Here is an 18082-nt window from a genome sequence, read left to right on the forward strand (position 1 = left end):
TAAAAAGCGACAGTATAGTAAGGCTTTTTTTCTTAAAAAACGACATAGTATAGTAAGGCTTTTTTTAAAAAAAGACATAGTATAGTAAGGCTTTTTTTCCCTAAAAACGACATAGTATAGTAAGGCTTTTTTTCTTAAAAAACAACATCGTATAGTTAGGCTTTTTTTCCCTAAAAAACGACATAGTATAGTAAGGCTTTTTTTCTTAAAAAACGACATAGTATAGAAAGGCTTTTTTTTCTCAAAAAACGACATAGTATAGTAAGGCTTTTTTTCTCAAAAAACGACAGTCTATAGTAAGGCTTCTTCTCTTAAAAAACGACATAATATAGTAAGGCTTCTTTTCCTAAAAAACGACATAGTATAGTAAGGCTTTTTTTCCTAAAAAACGACATGGTATAGTAAGGCTTTTTTTCCTAAAAAACTACATAGTATAGTAAGGCTTTTTAAATTAAAAAACGACATAGTATAGTAAGGCTTTTTTTCTTAAAAAAACAACATAGTATAGTAAGGCTTTTTTTCCTAAAAAAAACGACATGGTATAGTAAGGCTTTTTTTCCTAAAAAACTACATAGTATAGTAAGGCTTTTTTTCCTAAAAAACTACATAGTATAGTAATGCTTTTTAAATTAAAAAACGACATAGTATAGTAAGGCTTTTTTTCTTAAAAAACGACATAGTATAGTAAGGCTTTTTTCCCTAAAAAAACAACATAGTATAGTAAGGCTTTTTTCCCTAAAAAACGACATAGTATAGTAAGGCTTTTTTTCTTAAAAAACGACATAGTATAGAAAGGCTTTTTTTTCCTCAAAAAACGACATAGTATAGTAAGGCTTTTTTTCTCAAAAAACGACATAGTCTATAGTAAGGCTTCTTCTCTTAAAAAACGACATAGTATAGTAAGGCTTCTTTTCCTAAAAAACGACATAGTATAGTAAGGCTTTTTTTCCTAAAAAACGACATGGTATAGTAAGGCTTTTTTCCTAAAAAACTACATAGTATAGTAAGGCTTTTTAAATTAAAAAACGACATAGTATAGTAAGGCTTTTTTTCTTAAAAAACAACATAGTATAGTAAGGCTTTTTTTCCAATAAAAACGACATGGTATAGTAAGGCTTTTTTTCCTAAAAAGCGACAGTATCGTAAGGCTTTTTTTCCTAAAAAACTACATAGTATAGTAATGCTTTTTAAATTAAAAAACGACATAGTATAGTAAGGCTTTTTTTCTTAAAAAACAACATAGTATAGTAAGGCTTTTTTTCCCTAAAAAACGACATAGTATAGTAAGGCTTTTTTTCTTAAAAAACGACATAGTATAGAAAGGCTTTTTTTTCTCAAAAAACGACATAGTATAGTAAGGCTTTTTTTCTCAAAAAACGACATAGTCTGTAGTAAGGCTTCTTCTCTTAAAAAACGACATAGTATAGTAAGGCTTCTTTTCCTAAAAAACGACATAGTATAGTAAGGCTTTTTTTCCTAAAAAACGACATGGTATAGTAAGGCTTTTTTTCTTAAAAAACAACATAGTATAGTAAGGCTTTTTTTCCTAAAAAAACGACATGGTATAGTAAGGCTTTTTTTCCTAAAAAACTACATAGTATAGTAAGGCTTTTTTTCCTAAAAAACTACATAGTATAGTAATGCTTTTTAAATTAAAAAACGACATAGTATAGTCAGGCTTTTTTTCTTAAAAAACAACATAGTATAGTAAGGCTTTTTTCCCTAAAAACGACATAGTATAGTAAAGCTTTTTTTTCCTAAAAAACGACATAGGATAGTAAGGCTTTTTTCCTAAAAAACGACATAGTATAGTAAGGCTTTTTTTCTTTAAAAAAGACAATGTATAGTACGGCTTTTTTTCCTTAAAAAACGACCATGTATAGTACTTTTTTTTTTCTTAAAAAAACGACCATGTATAGTAAGTCTTTTTTCGTTAATAAAAGGCCATGTATAGTAAGGTTTTTTTTAAGGACCATGATTATGTACATGTATATTTTCAAGATATGTATATATAATGTAAATATTTCATGTAATTGAAGATTGTGGTGTTTGGCTGCATTAACTATACCAGCCAAACGGTGGCCCCAAACGCCAGAATATAAAACGGGCTGCACGGCCTTACCCTCGGAAAGTCTCCGCCCACTTGCTGCCTTTGAGCAACCACCTCGCCAATTAGATTCCATGTGAGACATTCATCTTTCTCCAGAACTTCATTGAACAGACTTCCATCATTTGACTGTATGCCAGGGTACTAAGGAAAAACAATATTAAATAGAATTTGAAAACACCCACTATTATTCCTATTAATAATTTCCCATTTTGGGTGTAAAAAAAAGCTTTGTTTTGTCCAGCTTCTTTTACAACAAATCTTATTTTCAAACACCTTGTCATTTTTAAATTCCTGACTATTTACGGCTTTTATCATCATATAAGTTGACATTTTAATGCCTTGCGTTACACCCTATCATTTTTGGATACAAGTCGATAGGATTAGACAATGCGAGCAGTACGCAAGCATCTTCGTGACGACATTCGACCTATCGGAGGAAGGAAGAGGGTCCTCGTCCGTTGACAGCAGGAAACGCTGCCCGACGGGATATGCCGTGTCAGAATTTGGTGACCTCGCCTTGGGTGGAAACAGTCACGGCACGGTCACTCCAGACCACGACCGACCACCAGTACAAACAATTCCAAACATCAAACTGTTACACACTTTTAGTAAAGAATTTTAAAAAAATTAGATGCAATGGACATCAATGTAGATTTAAGGGATGGAAGTTTGGATCTAAAGACGTCCTTATGAAGCATCGGCAATGGAGTTATCAGGTTTTAGAGTTTTAGAAGGTTAAGCTCGATGAAAGGGAAATACAGTAATCCCTCGAATATCGCGGATAATGTAGATCAAACATGGCCGTGATAATTGAAAAAAAACGCAAAGTAAGATCACCCCTATCTTACGACACACCATCATACGTTTTCGCGTAGTAATGGTCGGGGTGATGCTACTTCATATTTTTTCAATTATCGCGGTCATGTCTGATCTCCATTCTCCACGATATTCGAGGGATTACTGTCTTTCTTTGTCCGACTAAAGCACAAGCAAACAAATGCGACGTGCACAAATCTGAGGATCAGATATTTGTAGAGCGCTCGTAGTGACTTGTGCTTGTATTATCACAAGTGGAATGTGATGGTGGTCAAAAACACACACACACAAACACACACTCAGTGAATGTCAGACATGTTTCAGTGGAGGTTAGGAGGGGTATTTATAAAGTGCAAGCCCACCCGAGCCAACATGCTTGGGATGCTCGGAGTGAGTGAGCGAAAAGAGCTTTCGCTTATGCTAACGCCGCTTTCGCGTTCCACTAAATGAGCCCAAAACACCTTGAGCTTTGAACGGTGGGCGTGGCTTTCATTTTGGGATGTCACAGACGCTTTGAGGACCGTTTTGGGGACCCTCGAACTAAAAGCTGTGTTTTCAATCCTACGCTAGCAATCCGCGTCGTCAATTTTGCGTTTATAAACCCCCGTAGGGCAATTAACCGTTTTCGAAACTGACGACTTTGTCTTAAACGCGGACATCGTAAAAGCAACGGCACCCTTTGTCGCACAGCGGCAAAAGACGTCGTAACAACAAGTGCCGACAGTGATCCGTAGGGGGCGTCGGGGAGCTCCCTTGACTTCCACGCTCATCCTCGGCGCATTTTTTTCACAGTACCAACGCCCTTCCGACAACCCCCGCTAGCAAATCCGCAGCGATGACGTCACGCCAACGATCCGTTCCACCCCCGCGGCCGAGCCGAGCGACGGGGCACGAAAAAGCGAGGGCGGACGAGCGGACAGAGGTGGGCTTGTGGCACCGGCGGGACAATAAACGCTAACATTGCAGCGACTGGCCTGAAGCGAGGGAATAAATGAGCTCGTAAAAAAACCCCGCCTGACATGATGTACGGTCTATAAAATGACATGCAATTACCCGCGTTTCCCCTCTCGGTGCCACCGTCACCTCTAGATGTTCGTGATCGCTAATCTCTTCATCACTTGTGTTTGTAAAGCACTTTTGCAAAAATTATTTCATCGGGATGAGCGATGAGTTTCTTACATGTAACGTCTTAAAAATGTTCTTGTTTGGCGTGTTGAATCTGGATTCAAGCTTTGGTTGAAGTCTGGTCCTCGACACGCTTGAGAACGTACCCCAAGTTTTACGAGGGTTTTGCTGGAGAGGCACTTGGGGTGGGCGGGATGGCGAGTATTAGGGTGTGAAATTAGTACATCTGGCGAGTCTTGCCGTTTGCCCAAGTGTGGTTGGTTGGGATATGTGACATTTCCTGATGTTTAAGCGAAGGGTTTCCCCGGAAGTCGATGATGACGCGTGGGTGGCGGAAAAGGCTTCTCCTGGTTTGGCCGCGGGCAAACTGGTACCGTGCCAGTCTAACGAGTTCTAGATTTCTTTGCTGACCTTGGCTGAGACGCTTTGAGGTCAACAGGCATTCCCAGCTGCTGTGGGCTGTCTCTCGTTCGTTCGCTCGCTCGCTCGCTAACTCGCTCACTCAATGTTTCAAAGGCCTTACAAAACATGGTCTTTATTTATTTCGTTATTTTTTTTTGCTCTCGCCAGCAGGTACGCCGTTTTTTCTTGAAAGTGTGCCCACCCTAACCTATAACCCCTTAAACGACCACTGACAATGATATGCATCAAATCATTTCACTTCACTGATCATGCTTCTAGTTGTAATCCAGTTGGACTGGGAAGGTTGGCATCAATCATTTGTCAAACAGAAACAGTCTAACGCAACCAACGAGTTAATGCTTAAGAATACAAAAGCAAATCTTTCTTACAAGATTTCTTAGGAACACCAGAATTGATGATTAAATCTAGCGAACTAGTTCCCCTTGACAGAATAACAAAATGGCTACACGGCAACGAGAGAATGGAAAAAAAGACAATGGATAGCATGTTAGCAGACCGTAAAAATCACTCTGAGTATACTTCTCTTCGGAGATTTTTTTTGTGTGTGGGTGAGCCCGAGGGAACTGAGAAAGGACGACTAATTACAAGCTAATTTAGTATTTTTTGGACCCTTTCGTGGATGGATTTGTGTCCAAAATATGGTCTACTATCATTTCAAAGTCACTTGCTGTCGTACCTCAATGCAACTTTAACTTGACATTAGCTATTCAAAGTCAACCCTTCACAATGATGGTCATTTTCGATGAGACCTGCGAATTTCAGGCTAGAAGGTGCCCAAATTTAGGGCTTGCGGCTCATCAAGTGCACCCTTCATCCGGCAAACACACCACAGGCACAGGCGGGTCGCAATTTGACAAAGGATTCGTTCTCCTCGGGTACCAAAATTGGGAAGCGGAGGGACAATCTGAGCGCTTGTGCGAGCGAGGTGGTCGGTCGGCATGCTCGCCGGGGGAGTTGGGCACGGGGCTTGGAAAATGCCTGCAGAAACAAAAAGGCCTTGGTTTTTAAATGCCTCTCCTCCGCCTCGGGAAGATTCGCCGGGTCTGATTCTCCCGCCCCTCCGGCTTTTGTTTGGGATGAAGGAATTTGGTGGATGGGTCGATTCGGCTGTCCGTTCAGAAGCCGTTAAATGGCAGCCGGGCGTGTCCAGCATGCCCGGCAGGCTCATCCGACACCTTCCAGTCTGCACTTTGGCCTTTTGGCAAGGCGGGCTCGTGCAGATTGTACCCTAGGCACGCAGAAATGCCTTTGGAGCAGCTGTTTGTGTCGTTTGACGTGTCACGCGTAGCTCAGGATCGGGTTCCACTCGTTTAGAAACGACGGGGTGCCGGATTAGGCATGGGCCCGGGAGTCCAATTCCCCGATTGGCGTGTATTGACAAATCATTTTTGAAGGGTTGAGATGAAGACGACAAAAGATACCAACTAAAATGGCTGCTGACAGTCATTTGTTGCTTTGGAATGCACTGATGGCCAATGGGAAAGCTTTGCCTTTTTTACCCGTTGGATCTTAAACGATTGAAACCAACACTCGTTTGCGTCTTGTTCAAAATAAATAAATTCTATGTTTTGACGAAGTGGTTTATAAAAGACAATGGTGTTTTTAGGGTCGTGTGGTTACCTGGCATGACCAATCAAAACAGAAGACAAAATGAACTCAATACAAATAAACACAATTCGAGTGGAAACTATTGGTAGCAACCTACAGTGACATCTTTTTCAAACGCGAAATCAGGGCGGGAACTAATTAGAAAAGTACAGCAGGTCTGTGTGACCAAAAAACTGCATTTGGCGATGAGCAAAGCGTTTTAGCGTGACGGTTTAACTTTAGTCCGAAGGCAACATAAGCTTTTAACGACCATGTTCATCAATGTGTCTCATAGCTCCATTCTTTTCACGATGTTAAGCTTTGTTTACAGAGTAATTGCGTTTATTTAGGACACAGCTTTGGTAAAACGGTGGAAAAAACGCAGGTGAAAAAGGCAAAGACAACTCCTGGTTGGCGCATAAACAGACAAGCACTAAGCACTACCTCAGCAGAAACTATGGGGACCAAACGTTGTCCAGTTGTTTTTCAAGGCCCCCAAGGACTCCTTGCGTGGCCACATCCCTACAACTCTTACAAACCCCCCGATGTACATTCCGTTACAAAAAAGAGGAATGCCACAAAGCATGAAGCCCATGCAACACACTTTGCAAAGCCTTACCATTGCAAGACTTGGAACAAGTGCGACTAGTCGAGTCTGACCGTAACAGAAGGATGGCGTTCTCATAGAGACCCCCTACTGCACTTTGCGCTTGTCAAACCCGAGCCAGCGGTTGCGTGGCGACTGGTCGCGCTAGGACGAGAATCTGCTCCGTCCTAAAGCTTTTACTGGCTTTTTTTGTTCCTCGGGGCCTTTAATCACCTGCCGAAGGGTTCCGCTGACTGCCGCCGTCTTTAATAGTTGCTCGAGGCCACCGTCCTCCCTCACAAAGAGGTTTCTGTCGGTGTTTGTGCACAACAGAAGCTGCACAGCTAAATTTGAGGAACAACATTTGGTCCTGAAATTCATCCTCTGTTTGCAAACCTAACCTTAACAACCTAAACTACCAAAATACAACAGCAGATGACACTTTTAGCATGAAGAATTAAAATGAGTTAACCAAAGAATTCTCTATTTTGTCACTTTTTTCCCCAGAAAACTAAATTAAAAATAGATAAATGACGAAATACACACTAGTTACGGCCCCAAGTAATATATATATATATATATATATATATATATATATATATATATATATATATAGATATAGATATATACATACATATATATATATATATATATATATATATATATATATATATATATATATATATATATATATATATATATATATATATATATATATATATATATATATATATATATATATACATACATACATATATATATATATATATATATATATATATTTTAAATCATTGATGGCGCATTCGCTCTCCTAGTATTGGACGCTTAGTGTTAGCAATGGCAGCCAATGAGTTAATTGATTGCTCATAAGGAAAGGAAAAAAAAAATTCTGCATGAAAAGGGGAAGTCTACGTAAAACCTATTTTTAAAAACATGAGAAATGATTTTTTTCCTCCCGTTTCCTATTAAACATCCACACTTATACAAATACAGTACGTCAATTCTAGCGTGACACCCAACAAGAGTGTCAATGTCCCATGTCAAAGGAGTAGCCGCTAACATGTTTGGAGGCGGTCGCATGGAAACTGCACAGACTCTATTATGTTTCAGCACCAGGCAGGAAGTAGATGGAGAACCCTGTCCTTTAAAAAGTCCTTGCAATTGTCTTGAAGAATTTTAACCATTTATTGGACGCTTAAGAATGAGCTATATATTGGGGCGTAGACGATACCCCTCCTTTCTGTCCCCTTCCCAACTCTGAAATCAAGGCTCCCAGTTACGGGCGTCCAGAGTGGGCCGAGGGGCCATGAATGGTGGGCTTTGTCCGCCCCATGGTCATCACATTCCATCGGAGGCACTGTGTCGAGCGCAGCAGAGCGGAGGAGAGGCCGTGACCGTGCGGGATGACGGGGTGGGGAGGGGGGACTTACTGTCCAGACGCTAACATATGACTTTGTGACATTCATTTATCTATTTATTTACCCGCTTGCCAGTGTGCCAAATCTGCAATACCCACCGGTTAGCGAGATAGCAAGAGTGCAAATATGGCCAGCGAGTCTTTTCACACTTTTTTGGGGGGGTTTACCAATACATGAACGGTCTCTCTCTTAGGGAAGGTGACAACTTTTCATTCAGTGCCAAGAAATAGCTTAGCGGCATTTACGACTATGAAATGTCAGTTTGCAAATGTCCGCCTATTTGCTTTGGAATAATCTCGAGAAACACGATGACATTTTGTTTACTTCTGTCGTTTACGTGAGCTTTCTCACAGATTCCTGAGCTTGGGGACACTCAATGAGGAGCTTTCAAACGAATCCGTCCTGCTTAACCTACAAATTAAACGATCTCCCAAAGCTGTTTGCACCATGAATAACGTTGAGCTTACGTTTTTTCCTAAACTAGAACAGTCTACTTTACGGCCGCTACAATGTCTTCCTTGTTCTTAAAGTGAGCAAAGATGTGGCTTCTCTTAATGCAACTATAAAATAAATAAAAAATACGTCCCTTTGCGAATCTTAGACTTAAAAAAGTTTCGTTCGTCACTACCTGAAATGATGTTACGTCAGAATTACCAATTTTGCTCATGCTAGGGAATAGCTTGCTGGTCGTTTGGCCTCAACTGCAAACATTAATCTGGCCATAGATCTTTTGGGATTTATAATCAAAGATGTCCTGGAACAGAGTAGCTTTGGCCCGAAAATAAAATCGGATTAAAAAACCCTGATGTTACAAATGTTACTTTTGATATTCATACGGAACGAGTCGAGTTTTTCCAAGGCCATTTTATATGTCAATGTAAAGGATCCTCATTTCCCTCACGGTGTGTAACTCAACACAGATTACAATAGTGAGTTCTCTTCCTGAAGTATGAATCATTCAACAGGTGAGTGTAATCTAAACTGACAGCACGGCGCTTTGCTTCCCGGCTCAGATTGCTTGTCATTCCAGTTAAAGCAAAAAACTAAACAAAAAACAACAAAAAGACAACCGTCAAACAAACCTAAACCCAAGTAAATACCTAATAATAATAAAACAACACAAAATTATATCTTTCCGCAACACCACTTTAGTGAACATTTCTCTAATATCGGGCAAAAACCAGACTAAACTGGTTGATAAATAATTTTCCACACCCTGAACTCACACATTTCAAGTTATAGAGTTTCATTTTTAACCATCACTGAGTAGAAATACTGAACCAACACCGCATGCAATAACATCAAGAAATGTACAACAACAACAACAACAGGGACTAAAGATATCTACAATCAGAAAACTAACAATCCGGCTGTCCGCCTAGCTCGTGCAAGCAAATTTAATTAAATATGACGTCAGATGACAGCTATTCCTGGATAAAGGAAATCGTTTCACTGCGTGGTTTGGATAACTTGTGATAGGCAATTGATACATTTCCTTTGTCTAATGTAACGGAAATACCATAGAAAATATGTACTTAAAAAAATCTAATTACTTAAAAAAATGACATTATTGTTCTCTGGTCTACAAAGTGATATCAGTGACCTGGTCAGTCATGTGCTGGTTGTTTCTGATTGAATTTAAGCACTTTCAACATAAAAAATAACCTTCTGCAACTGACAAACACAAGTTCAAACCATCTGTGAAAAGATACCCAAATATTATAATTTGATTTCAGACTAAAAATGACATCAAATTTGTGATCTGGCAATGTATTTCCTCTGTAAGCCTATTATGTAACTTCAAATCTAAACATCTACGCCTACCTAGAAATTATGTCCTCAATAAAATGTATTTCAAAATTGAAATTTGAACCGTGCTCTAGCTTCTTTAAGTCTGGCATTGTGTCATTTTACACTTGGAGACTCTTTGCCTTCTTTTATTGACAAAGTAAAAGCACCTGCTCAGCATGGTCGCTGCCTACTGGGGAGGGCGGCGGTAACCCGCGGCAACCGGCATTGTGTCAACAGAAATCTTGGACGGCCCGTTTGCCACCGCCATTGGCTGGCCCGGCCAATGAACGACTAGCGCACTTAGAATACCTCAATGTATTATGCATGCGCCGTCACCTTGTGGTGGACTTGAGCTCATTTGCAGGTGAGCTGAGGGGGCAAGTGGATGCTTAGGTACAACTCCGAGCATGGAACTGACATCCACCTATGTTCGACCAAAGACCAGCCACTTCCTGCCCGCCATCTCCACCATGGCGCCCGGCTACCGAAATACGCAGCCCGCCAGTCAATCCGCCAACCAGTGGAGGACCAACAGCTATTACAAGAATGGCGGTGCCGTCCCCAGCTTGCAGCGAGGCATCCCGGATCTCATCCGTACCGACGTCAATTTCTACCCCTCCAACAGGAGCGCTCTGACCACCCGCTACACGCCCGACGACTGGTTCAAGTCCAACCAGGGCAACTACCGCCAGTCCGAGGCGTCGCGCAACAGCGCCGAGAGGCTGCGTCGCGACACCTTGCGGCTGATTCAGGACAAGGATCAGTTGACCCGTCGCACGCAAGAGAACACCAGCAAGGACATCGGGCAGCGCGCCAACGACATTGCCTTCTGGCGCTCGGAACTGAGCCACGAGGTGGACAACGTCGTGGGAGAGACCGCGGCGCTGGTCGAGGTCAGGCGGCGGCTGGAGAGGGCCCTGGCGGAGACCGAGAGGCCCCTTCAGGTGAGAGCTGGCGGCCGATGACGTCGGAGAGCCGATACAGTTTTAGGGATTGTTGCAATTCCGCTGATTATTTCCTACGCCGCAAACCCTAGCCATCAAAAACTGCTCATCGGTCCGTTTCACAAACTAACGATCTCGATCTTGATAACCCATAAATCATATTTATCGTATACAATGTATAAGCACTTCATGGGATGTCATCTAACATTGCTAGCATGTAGCATGGATTGCTAACCTGTCAATAGTTTGGGTTCTCAAATTCATCTGCGTTCCAACACACTTCAGACTCGCTACATGAATAGTTAATGCAATACAATGCTGATATAATGTAATATTAATGATCAGGACAACAGCACTGATGTTCGCTAACTTGTCCTCAGGTGGCCCAAGAGTGTCTGTACCACCGGGAGAAGCGCATGTCCATCGACCTAGTCCACGATGACGTCGAGAAGGACCTCCTAAAGGTCAAAATGCTACAAAAACTAAAGCCGTATAGCCAGCAATGAACCGTAATGATTCAAGTGTGGGTACAAATAGGAAGTGGGGGTGATAAAGACCTGCCAGGGGAGGATGAAGCAACACCTGGAGAAGGCCACAGCCCAGTTAGCGTGAGTGCCATCGTAACATTGAGTTAGAAGCTGCGATCTGCTATTTTGAAGCGTTGATGTCTTTTGTGGGCCGGGGAGATGCTAAACAGGTTGAACCGGGCGGCACAACACGAGCTGGAACGGGATTTAAGCGACAAGGTTACGGCGCAGAGGATAGACGACCGCTGCCATCAGCTGACAAACGCATCCAACGGAGTTGGGTTTTTCCGCGGAATCGAGAGACTCGACCCCTCGTGAGTGGCGCCTCTCAAAACCGGCATTTTGGAGTTTGTCAAATATCACGCTAATCCCGCCTAGGCTCTCTCTGCCGGAGTCGTGGTCCAAGTTCACCGATGACAACGTTCTACAATCGCAGGGCCAACGGGCCGCCTCGCGCAAACTGCGCGACGAGATCGATGTCTTGCTCAATGCCACCTCCAGCGATATGTGGAGTCAATTCAATAACGTCAACGTGTCCTTTACCGGCCGTGTGGCGCAGACCACTGACGCCCGCAACAGCCTACAGACTCATCTAGGCAAGGTCCGTAACCAAAATATATCATGTGCTAGTTTGTCGGAAAACTGGGAATTGAGGAAAGGACTGGTTTTCCATTTTTGGCCGGAACCCTCACTTACGGGCAAACAATCAGTTGAACTCAGTCTAGGTGCGAAAACTTGTTTGTTTCGAAGTGGCTACGTACCAGCTAAAGTCCTACTTCTGGTCAACGACAAAAGTATTTAAGAAAAAGTATGTGTTTTTTCCAGAACATTACGCCATTGTTTTAACTTATAAGAAGACCGACCTTGAGTAACTAGATTTTAGAACATCAGGAAATTTGAGGTCATGGGTCATCCGAACACATCACATTGACTCTCACAGTAGTGTTCTTTGTTATTATCTGCTTACCTCATTTATATTGACCTCTCTCAGACCCTGCAGGAGACCTTCCAGACGGAGATGCTCATAGAGTCCCTGAAGAAAGCCCTGCGGGACAAAGAAAACCCATTGAAGGTGGCCCAAACCAGACTGGAGGAGCGCACCCGAAGGCCCAATCTGGAGCTCTGCCGGGACACGCCGCATCACAGGTATCAAGCGTTTAGTGTTTTATTTCAGATTTTCTTTTTGAGCTTTTATTCTACACTCTGGCACGCCCTCAGGCTGGTGGACGAAGTACGGGAGATCGAGGATACCATTCGCCGGCTACAAGAGAGGCTGCTCGAGGCTGAGAGCACCCTTCAAAATCTGCTCAGGACAAAAGTAACGTTGGAACACGATCTTGCCATCAAGGCCAACTCGCTTTTTCTGGACCAGGAGAAGTGCATGAGCATGCGCAAGACCTTTCCCAGTGTGCCGCGACTCACGGGATACACTTAAACAAATGTCACGCTATTATTTTCGAGTGAATTACGAGGCACGGGAACTGACTGCTTGATAAAATAAAATACTAGCATGTGACTCTTGACATTGATTTGAGTGAATGAACTGCTACGGAAGAAAAAAATAACAGTTTTACTCAGTTGTTTATGTTTTTCACCATTGTTACGTTAGTTTTACGGCTTATCACTTCGAGTTTTTCCATTGTAGCGATATGTGTGACGATAATGGATGCAATAAAGATGTAAAATTAATGGAAAATACCAACGTAGCAATGAACTGTTGGTGGTAAGAGCAATCATTTGAATCCTGACCAACCTGGATGTCTTATTTTGAGCACGGAATAATTATTTTATGCTCTCAATCATTGTTACATGCTACTATAAAAAGATTCATCTGTCACACTACCAAAATACACAACTGCAACAATATCACAAATACTACAGATGTGTGTGGTCAAAACCTTTAAATGTGTTGTGTGAGAGAATTGCAAACAATGTGTGAGAGGAATTCATTTTTACACACCAGAGTTTTTCACCTGAGGGAAAAACAAAAAAAATCCAAGTGTGTGGAGGGTCATTAATCATGTATGAAAATTAATGCTAAATTATGTCCCCGATAGTCCCGTAGACACACACAAAACTCTGCACGTCGTGACAACTTGTTTTCATTTGTCACCTTAATCCGAGCCCGGTGCCACCCGCGGTCAAGGCCGACATGTCCGCTCACACACACGGGTGTTGACACACACACCTTTATCAGCTGCTTTAAAAATGACTCAGCAGTTTGCTTCCAAGGGAGACACCGCAATAGGCCCCGCCCGCCTGACAGAGGCGCTGCGATGGAGTTGCCGCCACCGCCCTGACTGCGGAGGTAGGCTAGCAGACGGTGGCGGCATACTGATGCTTTTAAGATCGATAGATGATGGCGTGATGGCGGTGCAATTGTCGGCCGTTTGCTTGTGACGCCGGATCAAGTGATCTACTGCACTGATTAAACGCAATAAGTGGGGAGTGTATTTGTGTATGTGGTTTTATTGTGTGAGCATTTTTTTTTCTTCACTTGCACTTTGCTTTGGGTGTAATGTTTTACAACCTCAGTCTTAAGATGTATAAAGAGCAATGGTTTTGACACACAACACAGGAGCTACACAATGTGTGTGTTTAACATAGGTGTGTAGTGTGTATGAGCACACCTAGAACATTCCAGAGCTTAGCAGATAAAAGCACAGTTGAATTCTGATTTGTTTCTAAATACCTGATTGCAGGACATTAGCATAACTATACAGTAAAAAAATCTGTAGTGTGAACATACCTGTCAACTTAGTTTTTCCCATATTTTTTTCTATCATTTCAAATTGTGTACGCCATATAACAACTTTTATATGGGAAGACAATGTTTTAAAAAATGTTTTTTTTTGTAAAACCGATCTGGTTTTAACCATTTCGGCTCTAATCCGGATCGTCTCGGTCGCTGGTAGCAGCTGAAAACGTCATTGTGGACTGCTAATATTGCGCATTCGTGTCAGTCACTTACAAGGGCCTTTTCAGTATATAAATATAGCGCGTCAGCAAGCAATGTACCCAGACAGTCAAGCTGTTAGCGTCATACAGCGACATCTACAGAATCTTGAATTTAGTGCATGCAAAAGGCGCCCTGTGAGTAAATATGGCGCGTTCATTTGTACTGTATATTATCGCTTAATAAGGGGAATTATAATCATTAATTAGAGGAGCGATAGGCCGAGATTGACGTATTTCAGCTAGAATGAATGCACAAAAGGGCATACTCATACTTATATCGACCTGCAGATATTTCACCATAGCAAACATGCACCCAAGAATGCATCGCAAATGCAACAACTGATAGCTTGACAATGCCCTGATATTGAATTTAATGTTTGATCTTCTCGCAGGAAGCTCAACGCAATATTCGCAAAGGCCTATGTGGCCAACCTTACCCCGTTCGAATCCCTCGAGCTTATAAAATGAGTAGAAATACCCAAATATTACTTGGAGAAAGTCTACCCAGGAGGAATGGGTGTCGGTTTCCCCTTTTAGGTGGGATGCAAATAGGCATCCAACGCCCCGCCACGACCAGGGCCTCCTCCCCTGCGCACATGCGGAATGTACGCTGGAATCCTCGTGGCGCTCCAAACATATTGACGGGTTATTTTTAACGGCCCCGTGTTATTTTGCATCGCTACATTCCGACGGGGGAGACTCGAGAGGGGGAAAACAAGAGAAAGGGTCGCCCGGGTGGAGCTTTTCACTTTGCAATTGCCAACAACTGGTGTTTGTTAGCTTCTCTTTTTGGAATAAGTACTCCGTTCAATTGTTACGAGCAAAAAAACGAACGAAAACAAAGTCGTTAATATATCAATACACGATATTTTGTGTATTTTGAGACGTTCAGTCCAAGTCACAGCTCGTACTTTGTCAAATTTACCTGAATTTGGAACTTTTGCAAGATATTTTAAGGGATGTGGTAAGAGTTTTTATGCTTAGCACATGTAATGTAAGTATTTATGAACGTATGGCAACTTATATTTGGTGATATTTGAACTCAAAGTTGCAAACTGTCATGGAGTCATTTCACAAGGGAATAAGCCGTTACCACTCGACAGGGACCTTTCGGTCGGTCTCCGTCGAGGTTCACGTCAGGCGTTGGGAACGTTCATGGGAACTTCCTGTGGCTGTTGGAGGCCTGCCACATGTGTGGAAGGAGCCTCTCGAGAAGCCGCAGAAACGCAGACGTGGTGAGGAAGCCTTAAAACTAGATGATAAGAAACTTGCGGTTTCCCACTTCCCAACGGCCTTTCACATGGAAGAAGAATACTTCCACATACTTTGACTCTAATCTTCAAAAACCAACCGCTTTACGTAAATTATAGTAAATAATCCAAGCCATTTTATTGTCTGACGTCCTCTCAATTCCCGGTTGGAAAATGTCAGGACCACTACTACACCTTCTAGGCTCAAGCACCCTGCCAAAGCAAGAACACTACTGTTACCAATCGATAATTCTATTCATTTTGAACGACATACCTCTCAGCTGCTTCGAAAAAAACGAGACCGCAATAGATTTTCTCATACAGACTATTAAAGTCTCTCACAAACTATGTCTTATATTCAGGTGCCAGTTTATGAATTATTAAGTCGCCATGTGGTATTGATATTATATTTGTTTACAGGGCATTGATGCCAAAGCTAGCTACAGGTGACTACATTTTTTTTGCATACACGGGTGTGAGTCTATGCTGTAATATTTGGATTGCTGCTTTTCTGGACTTGGCATTGAGAAAACAACAATATAAAGAAAAATATTGTCGGTGTGCTACTAACACGCAGAATTTTGCCGCCTTCTGTTTTTTGATGGGTATGGCCCAAAGAGAAATGTCATACAGGAAAACATAAAAGTCGTATACAAATGTATACATACATACTTTATATATGTATACATTTTTTATCTAGGTCTACAATGTCTTCTGTGTCTGTCTTGCTAATGAAATAAAGTTATATATATATATATATAAACATATATACATATATACATATACATAGGTATATATACATATACATACATATATATACATATACATACATATATACATATACATGCATATATACATACATATATACATATATACATACATATATACATATATACATACATATATAAATATAAATATATATACACATACATATATATACATACATACATACATATATAATATAAAAATGAAATAACTTTATTTCATCCCGTATTTGGGAAATTTCCTTGGTTGCAGTAGCAAGAAAGACACAGAAGACATTGTAGACCTAGTTAAAAAAAATATAAGTATGTATATATACATATATATAAATATATATACACACACAAAGTTTTTTTAAATAAAAAAGTGGTTATTTGGCTGTCATTAGCTTTTACACTTATCAGATGCCCCCAAAAAAGACTATCATTCCAATGTTGCCCCCAAAGCTGATATATGGATGACACCCCCCCCCCCCAATCCCACATCCATTATCGCCGCCCCCTAGGGTCTTTAAACGACAAGCAAAAAAAAAACATCTGCACGCGTCAACCAAATGTTGCCAGATGCTCCAACGGCAAAGACCTTCCCGTGTCATGTCTGCCCAAACACGGACATATAAGGCATGGAAAACATTTCATTAGCCAGGATCCACGCGCCTTCAGCCCATTAGACTATCAGTCTCGCCGAGCACGACGTCGGCAGCCACTTGAAGAATCATGCTAGCCTCCATCTTGACACAAGTAGCTCACAAAGTGCTTGTATCGGCACGTCTCCGTGGCTAAAGAGGAACACGGGCTGTGTTCGTTGTTACGAGTAGTGACAGGAAGCACGTGCCATGACACACGCAAGGCGCTTCCTGTCTTTACGGGGAACCCGGCCAACCCAAAATTCGCAAGAGCAAATATTTGAGCATATTTATGGCTTTGACCGCTCCTAAATTTCCAGCAGTTCGTTGGCGGTATCCCGTCCAAGATCAGGGGAAGACATTTTTACCCACTGTGGCTATTCCTGAATGAGTCATATTAAGGTGAGGGGAGAGCGTCACACATCTAGCGTAGCCGCTACGCTGCTCACATTGACCGTGAGTCATGGGCTCATGACCCAACTTTTTGGGATATTTTTGTTTCCTGGCGCCATGGCAACCGCGAGCAGCATGGAACTCAGATGGAAGCCCCTTGGGTGGCGGCCAGCCTTGTAAAAAATCCTTTTATGTTATGCGACACGTTTGCAGAGGATTCTTGAGGGTTGCTAAGATATGCTGTTATTAGAACTATAAAATGAGTCACCATCATTGCATACTGTAAGTGGAATAACTTGACCCTGAACGTTAGGAAAAATATTTGCAGCTTGTAGTAAAAAAATGGATTGTGATTGCAATTGAAAGATGAGCAAACACATCCAGTTTAATTAAACTGAATTGAATTGAATGCTTTTATTGTCATTATACAAGTAGAATAGTTTGCACACCCCCTGGTTTAAAATGTCTACTTTTGAACCGCTAATTAACAATGTCCTTGAACAATTTAAACACCGTAACTTTAAAAAAAAACTATTTAATTCCTAAACTTCGGAATGTGCAATAACAATGTGCAATATCTTAGATTGTGCAATATTTTAGAATTGACCTTGCTAGGGTGTGACTTTTTATATTTTTATATTACTCATTTATGTTTTTACTGGGAAAACGCACTTTGTGGAGTAGCACCGCCAATGTATTTATTGTTATACGCAGCTGTGTATGTATGATGTCAATAAAGGCTTTTGATTGAGTGATTTGATTAAATG

At 41.5% G+C, this 18082-nt stretch overlaps 1 protein-coding gene and 1 long non-coding RNA gene across 2 annotated transcripts in view; one reads left to right on the forward strand and one right to left on the reverse strand.

Moving 5' to 3' along the window:
- Positions 1-18082, reverse strand: part of LOC144093266 (uncharacterized) — a 76418-nt gene that overhangs the window by 39920 nt on the left and 18416 nt on the right. Inside the window, exons 2-3 of the long non-coding RNA XR_013306252.1 lie at positions 12295-12372; positions 2123-2251 (exon numbers count right to left, since the gene is read on the reverse strand). This is a non-coding gene — a long non-coding RNA (uncharacterized LOC144093266). The remainder of the gene's footprint in view (positions 1-2122; positions 2252-12294; positions 12373-18082) is intronic.
- tekt3 (tektin 3) lies at positions 10264-12879 on the forward strand. The gene is made up of 7 exons (XM_077626636.1): positions 10264-10800; positions 11181-11264; positions 11338-11408; positions 11498-11641; positions 11706-11928; positions 12319-12473; positions 12546-12879. The coding sequence occupies exons 1-7, from the start codon at positions 10264-10266 to the stop codon at positions 12760-12762; spliced, it is 1431 nt and encodes a 476-aa protein (XP_077482762.1). The 3' UTR covers positions 12763-12879.

The sequence above is a fragment of the Stigmatopora argus genome, chromosome 18, assembly GCF_051989625.1.
Source record: "Stigmatopora argus isolate UIUO_Sarg chromosome 18, RoL_Sarg_1.0, whole genome shotgun sequence".
Taxonomy (NCBI): domain Eukaryota; kingdom Metazoa; phylum Chordata; class Actinopteri; order Syngnathiformes; family Syngnathidae; genus Stigmatopora; species Stigmatopora argus.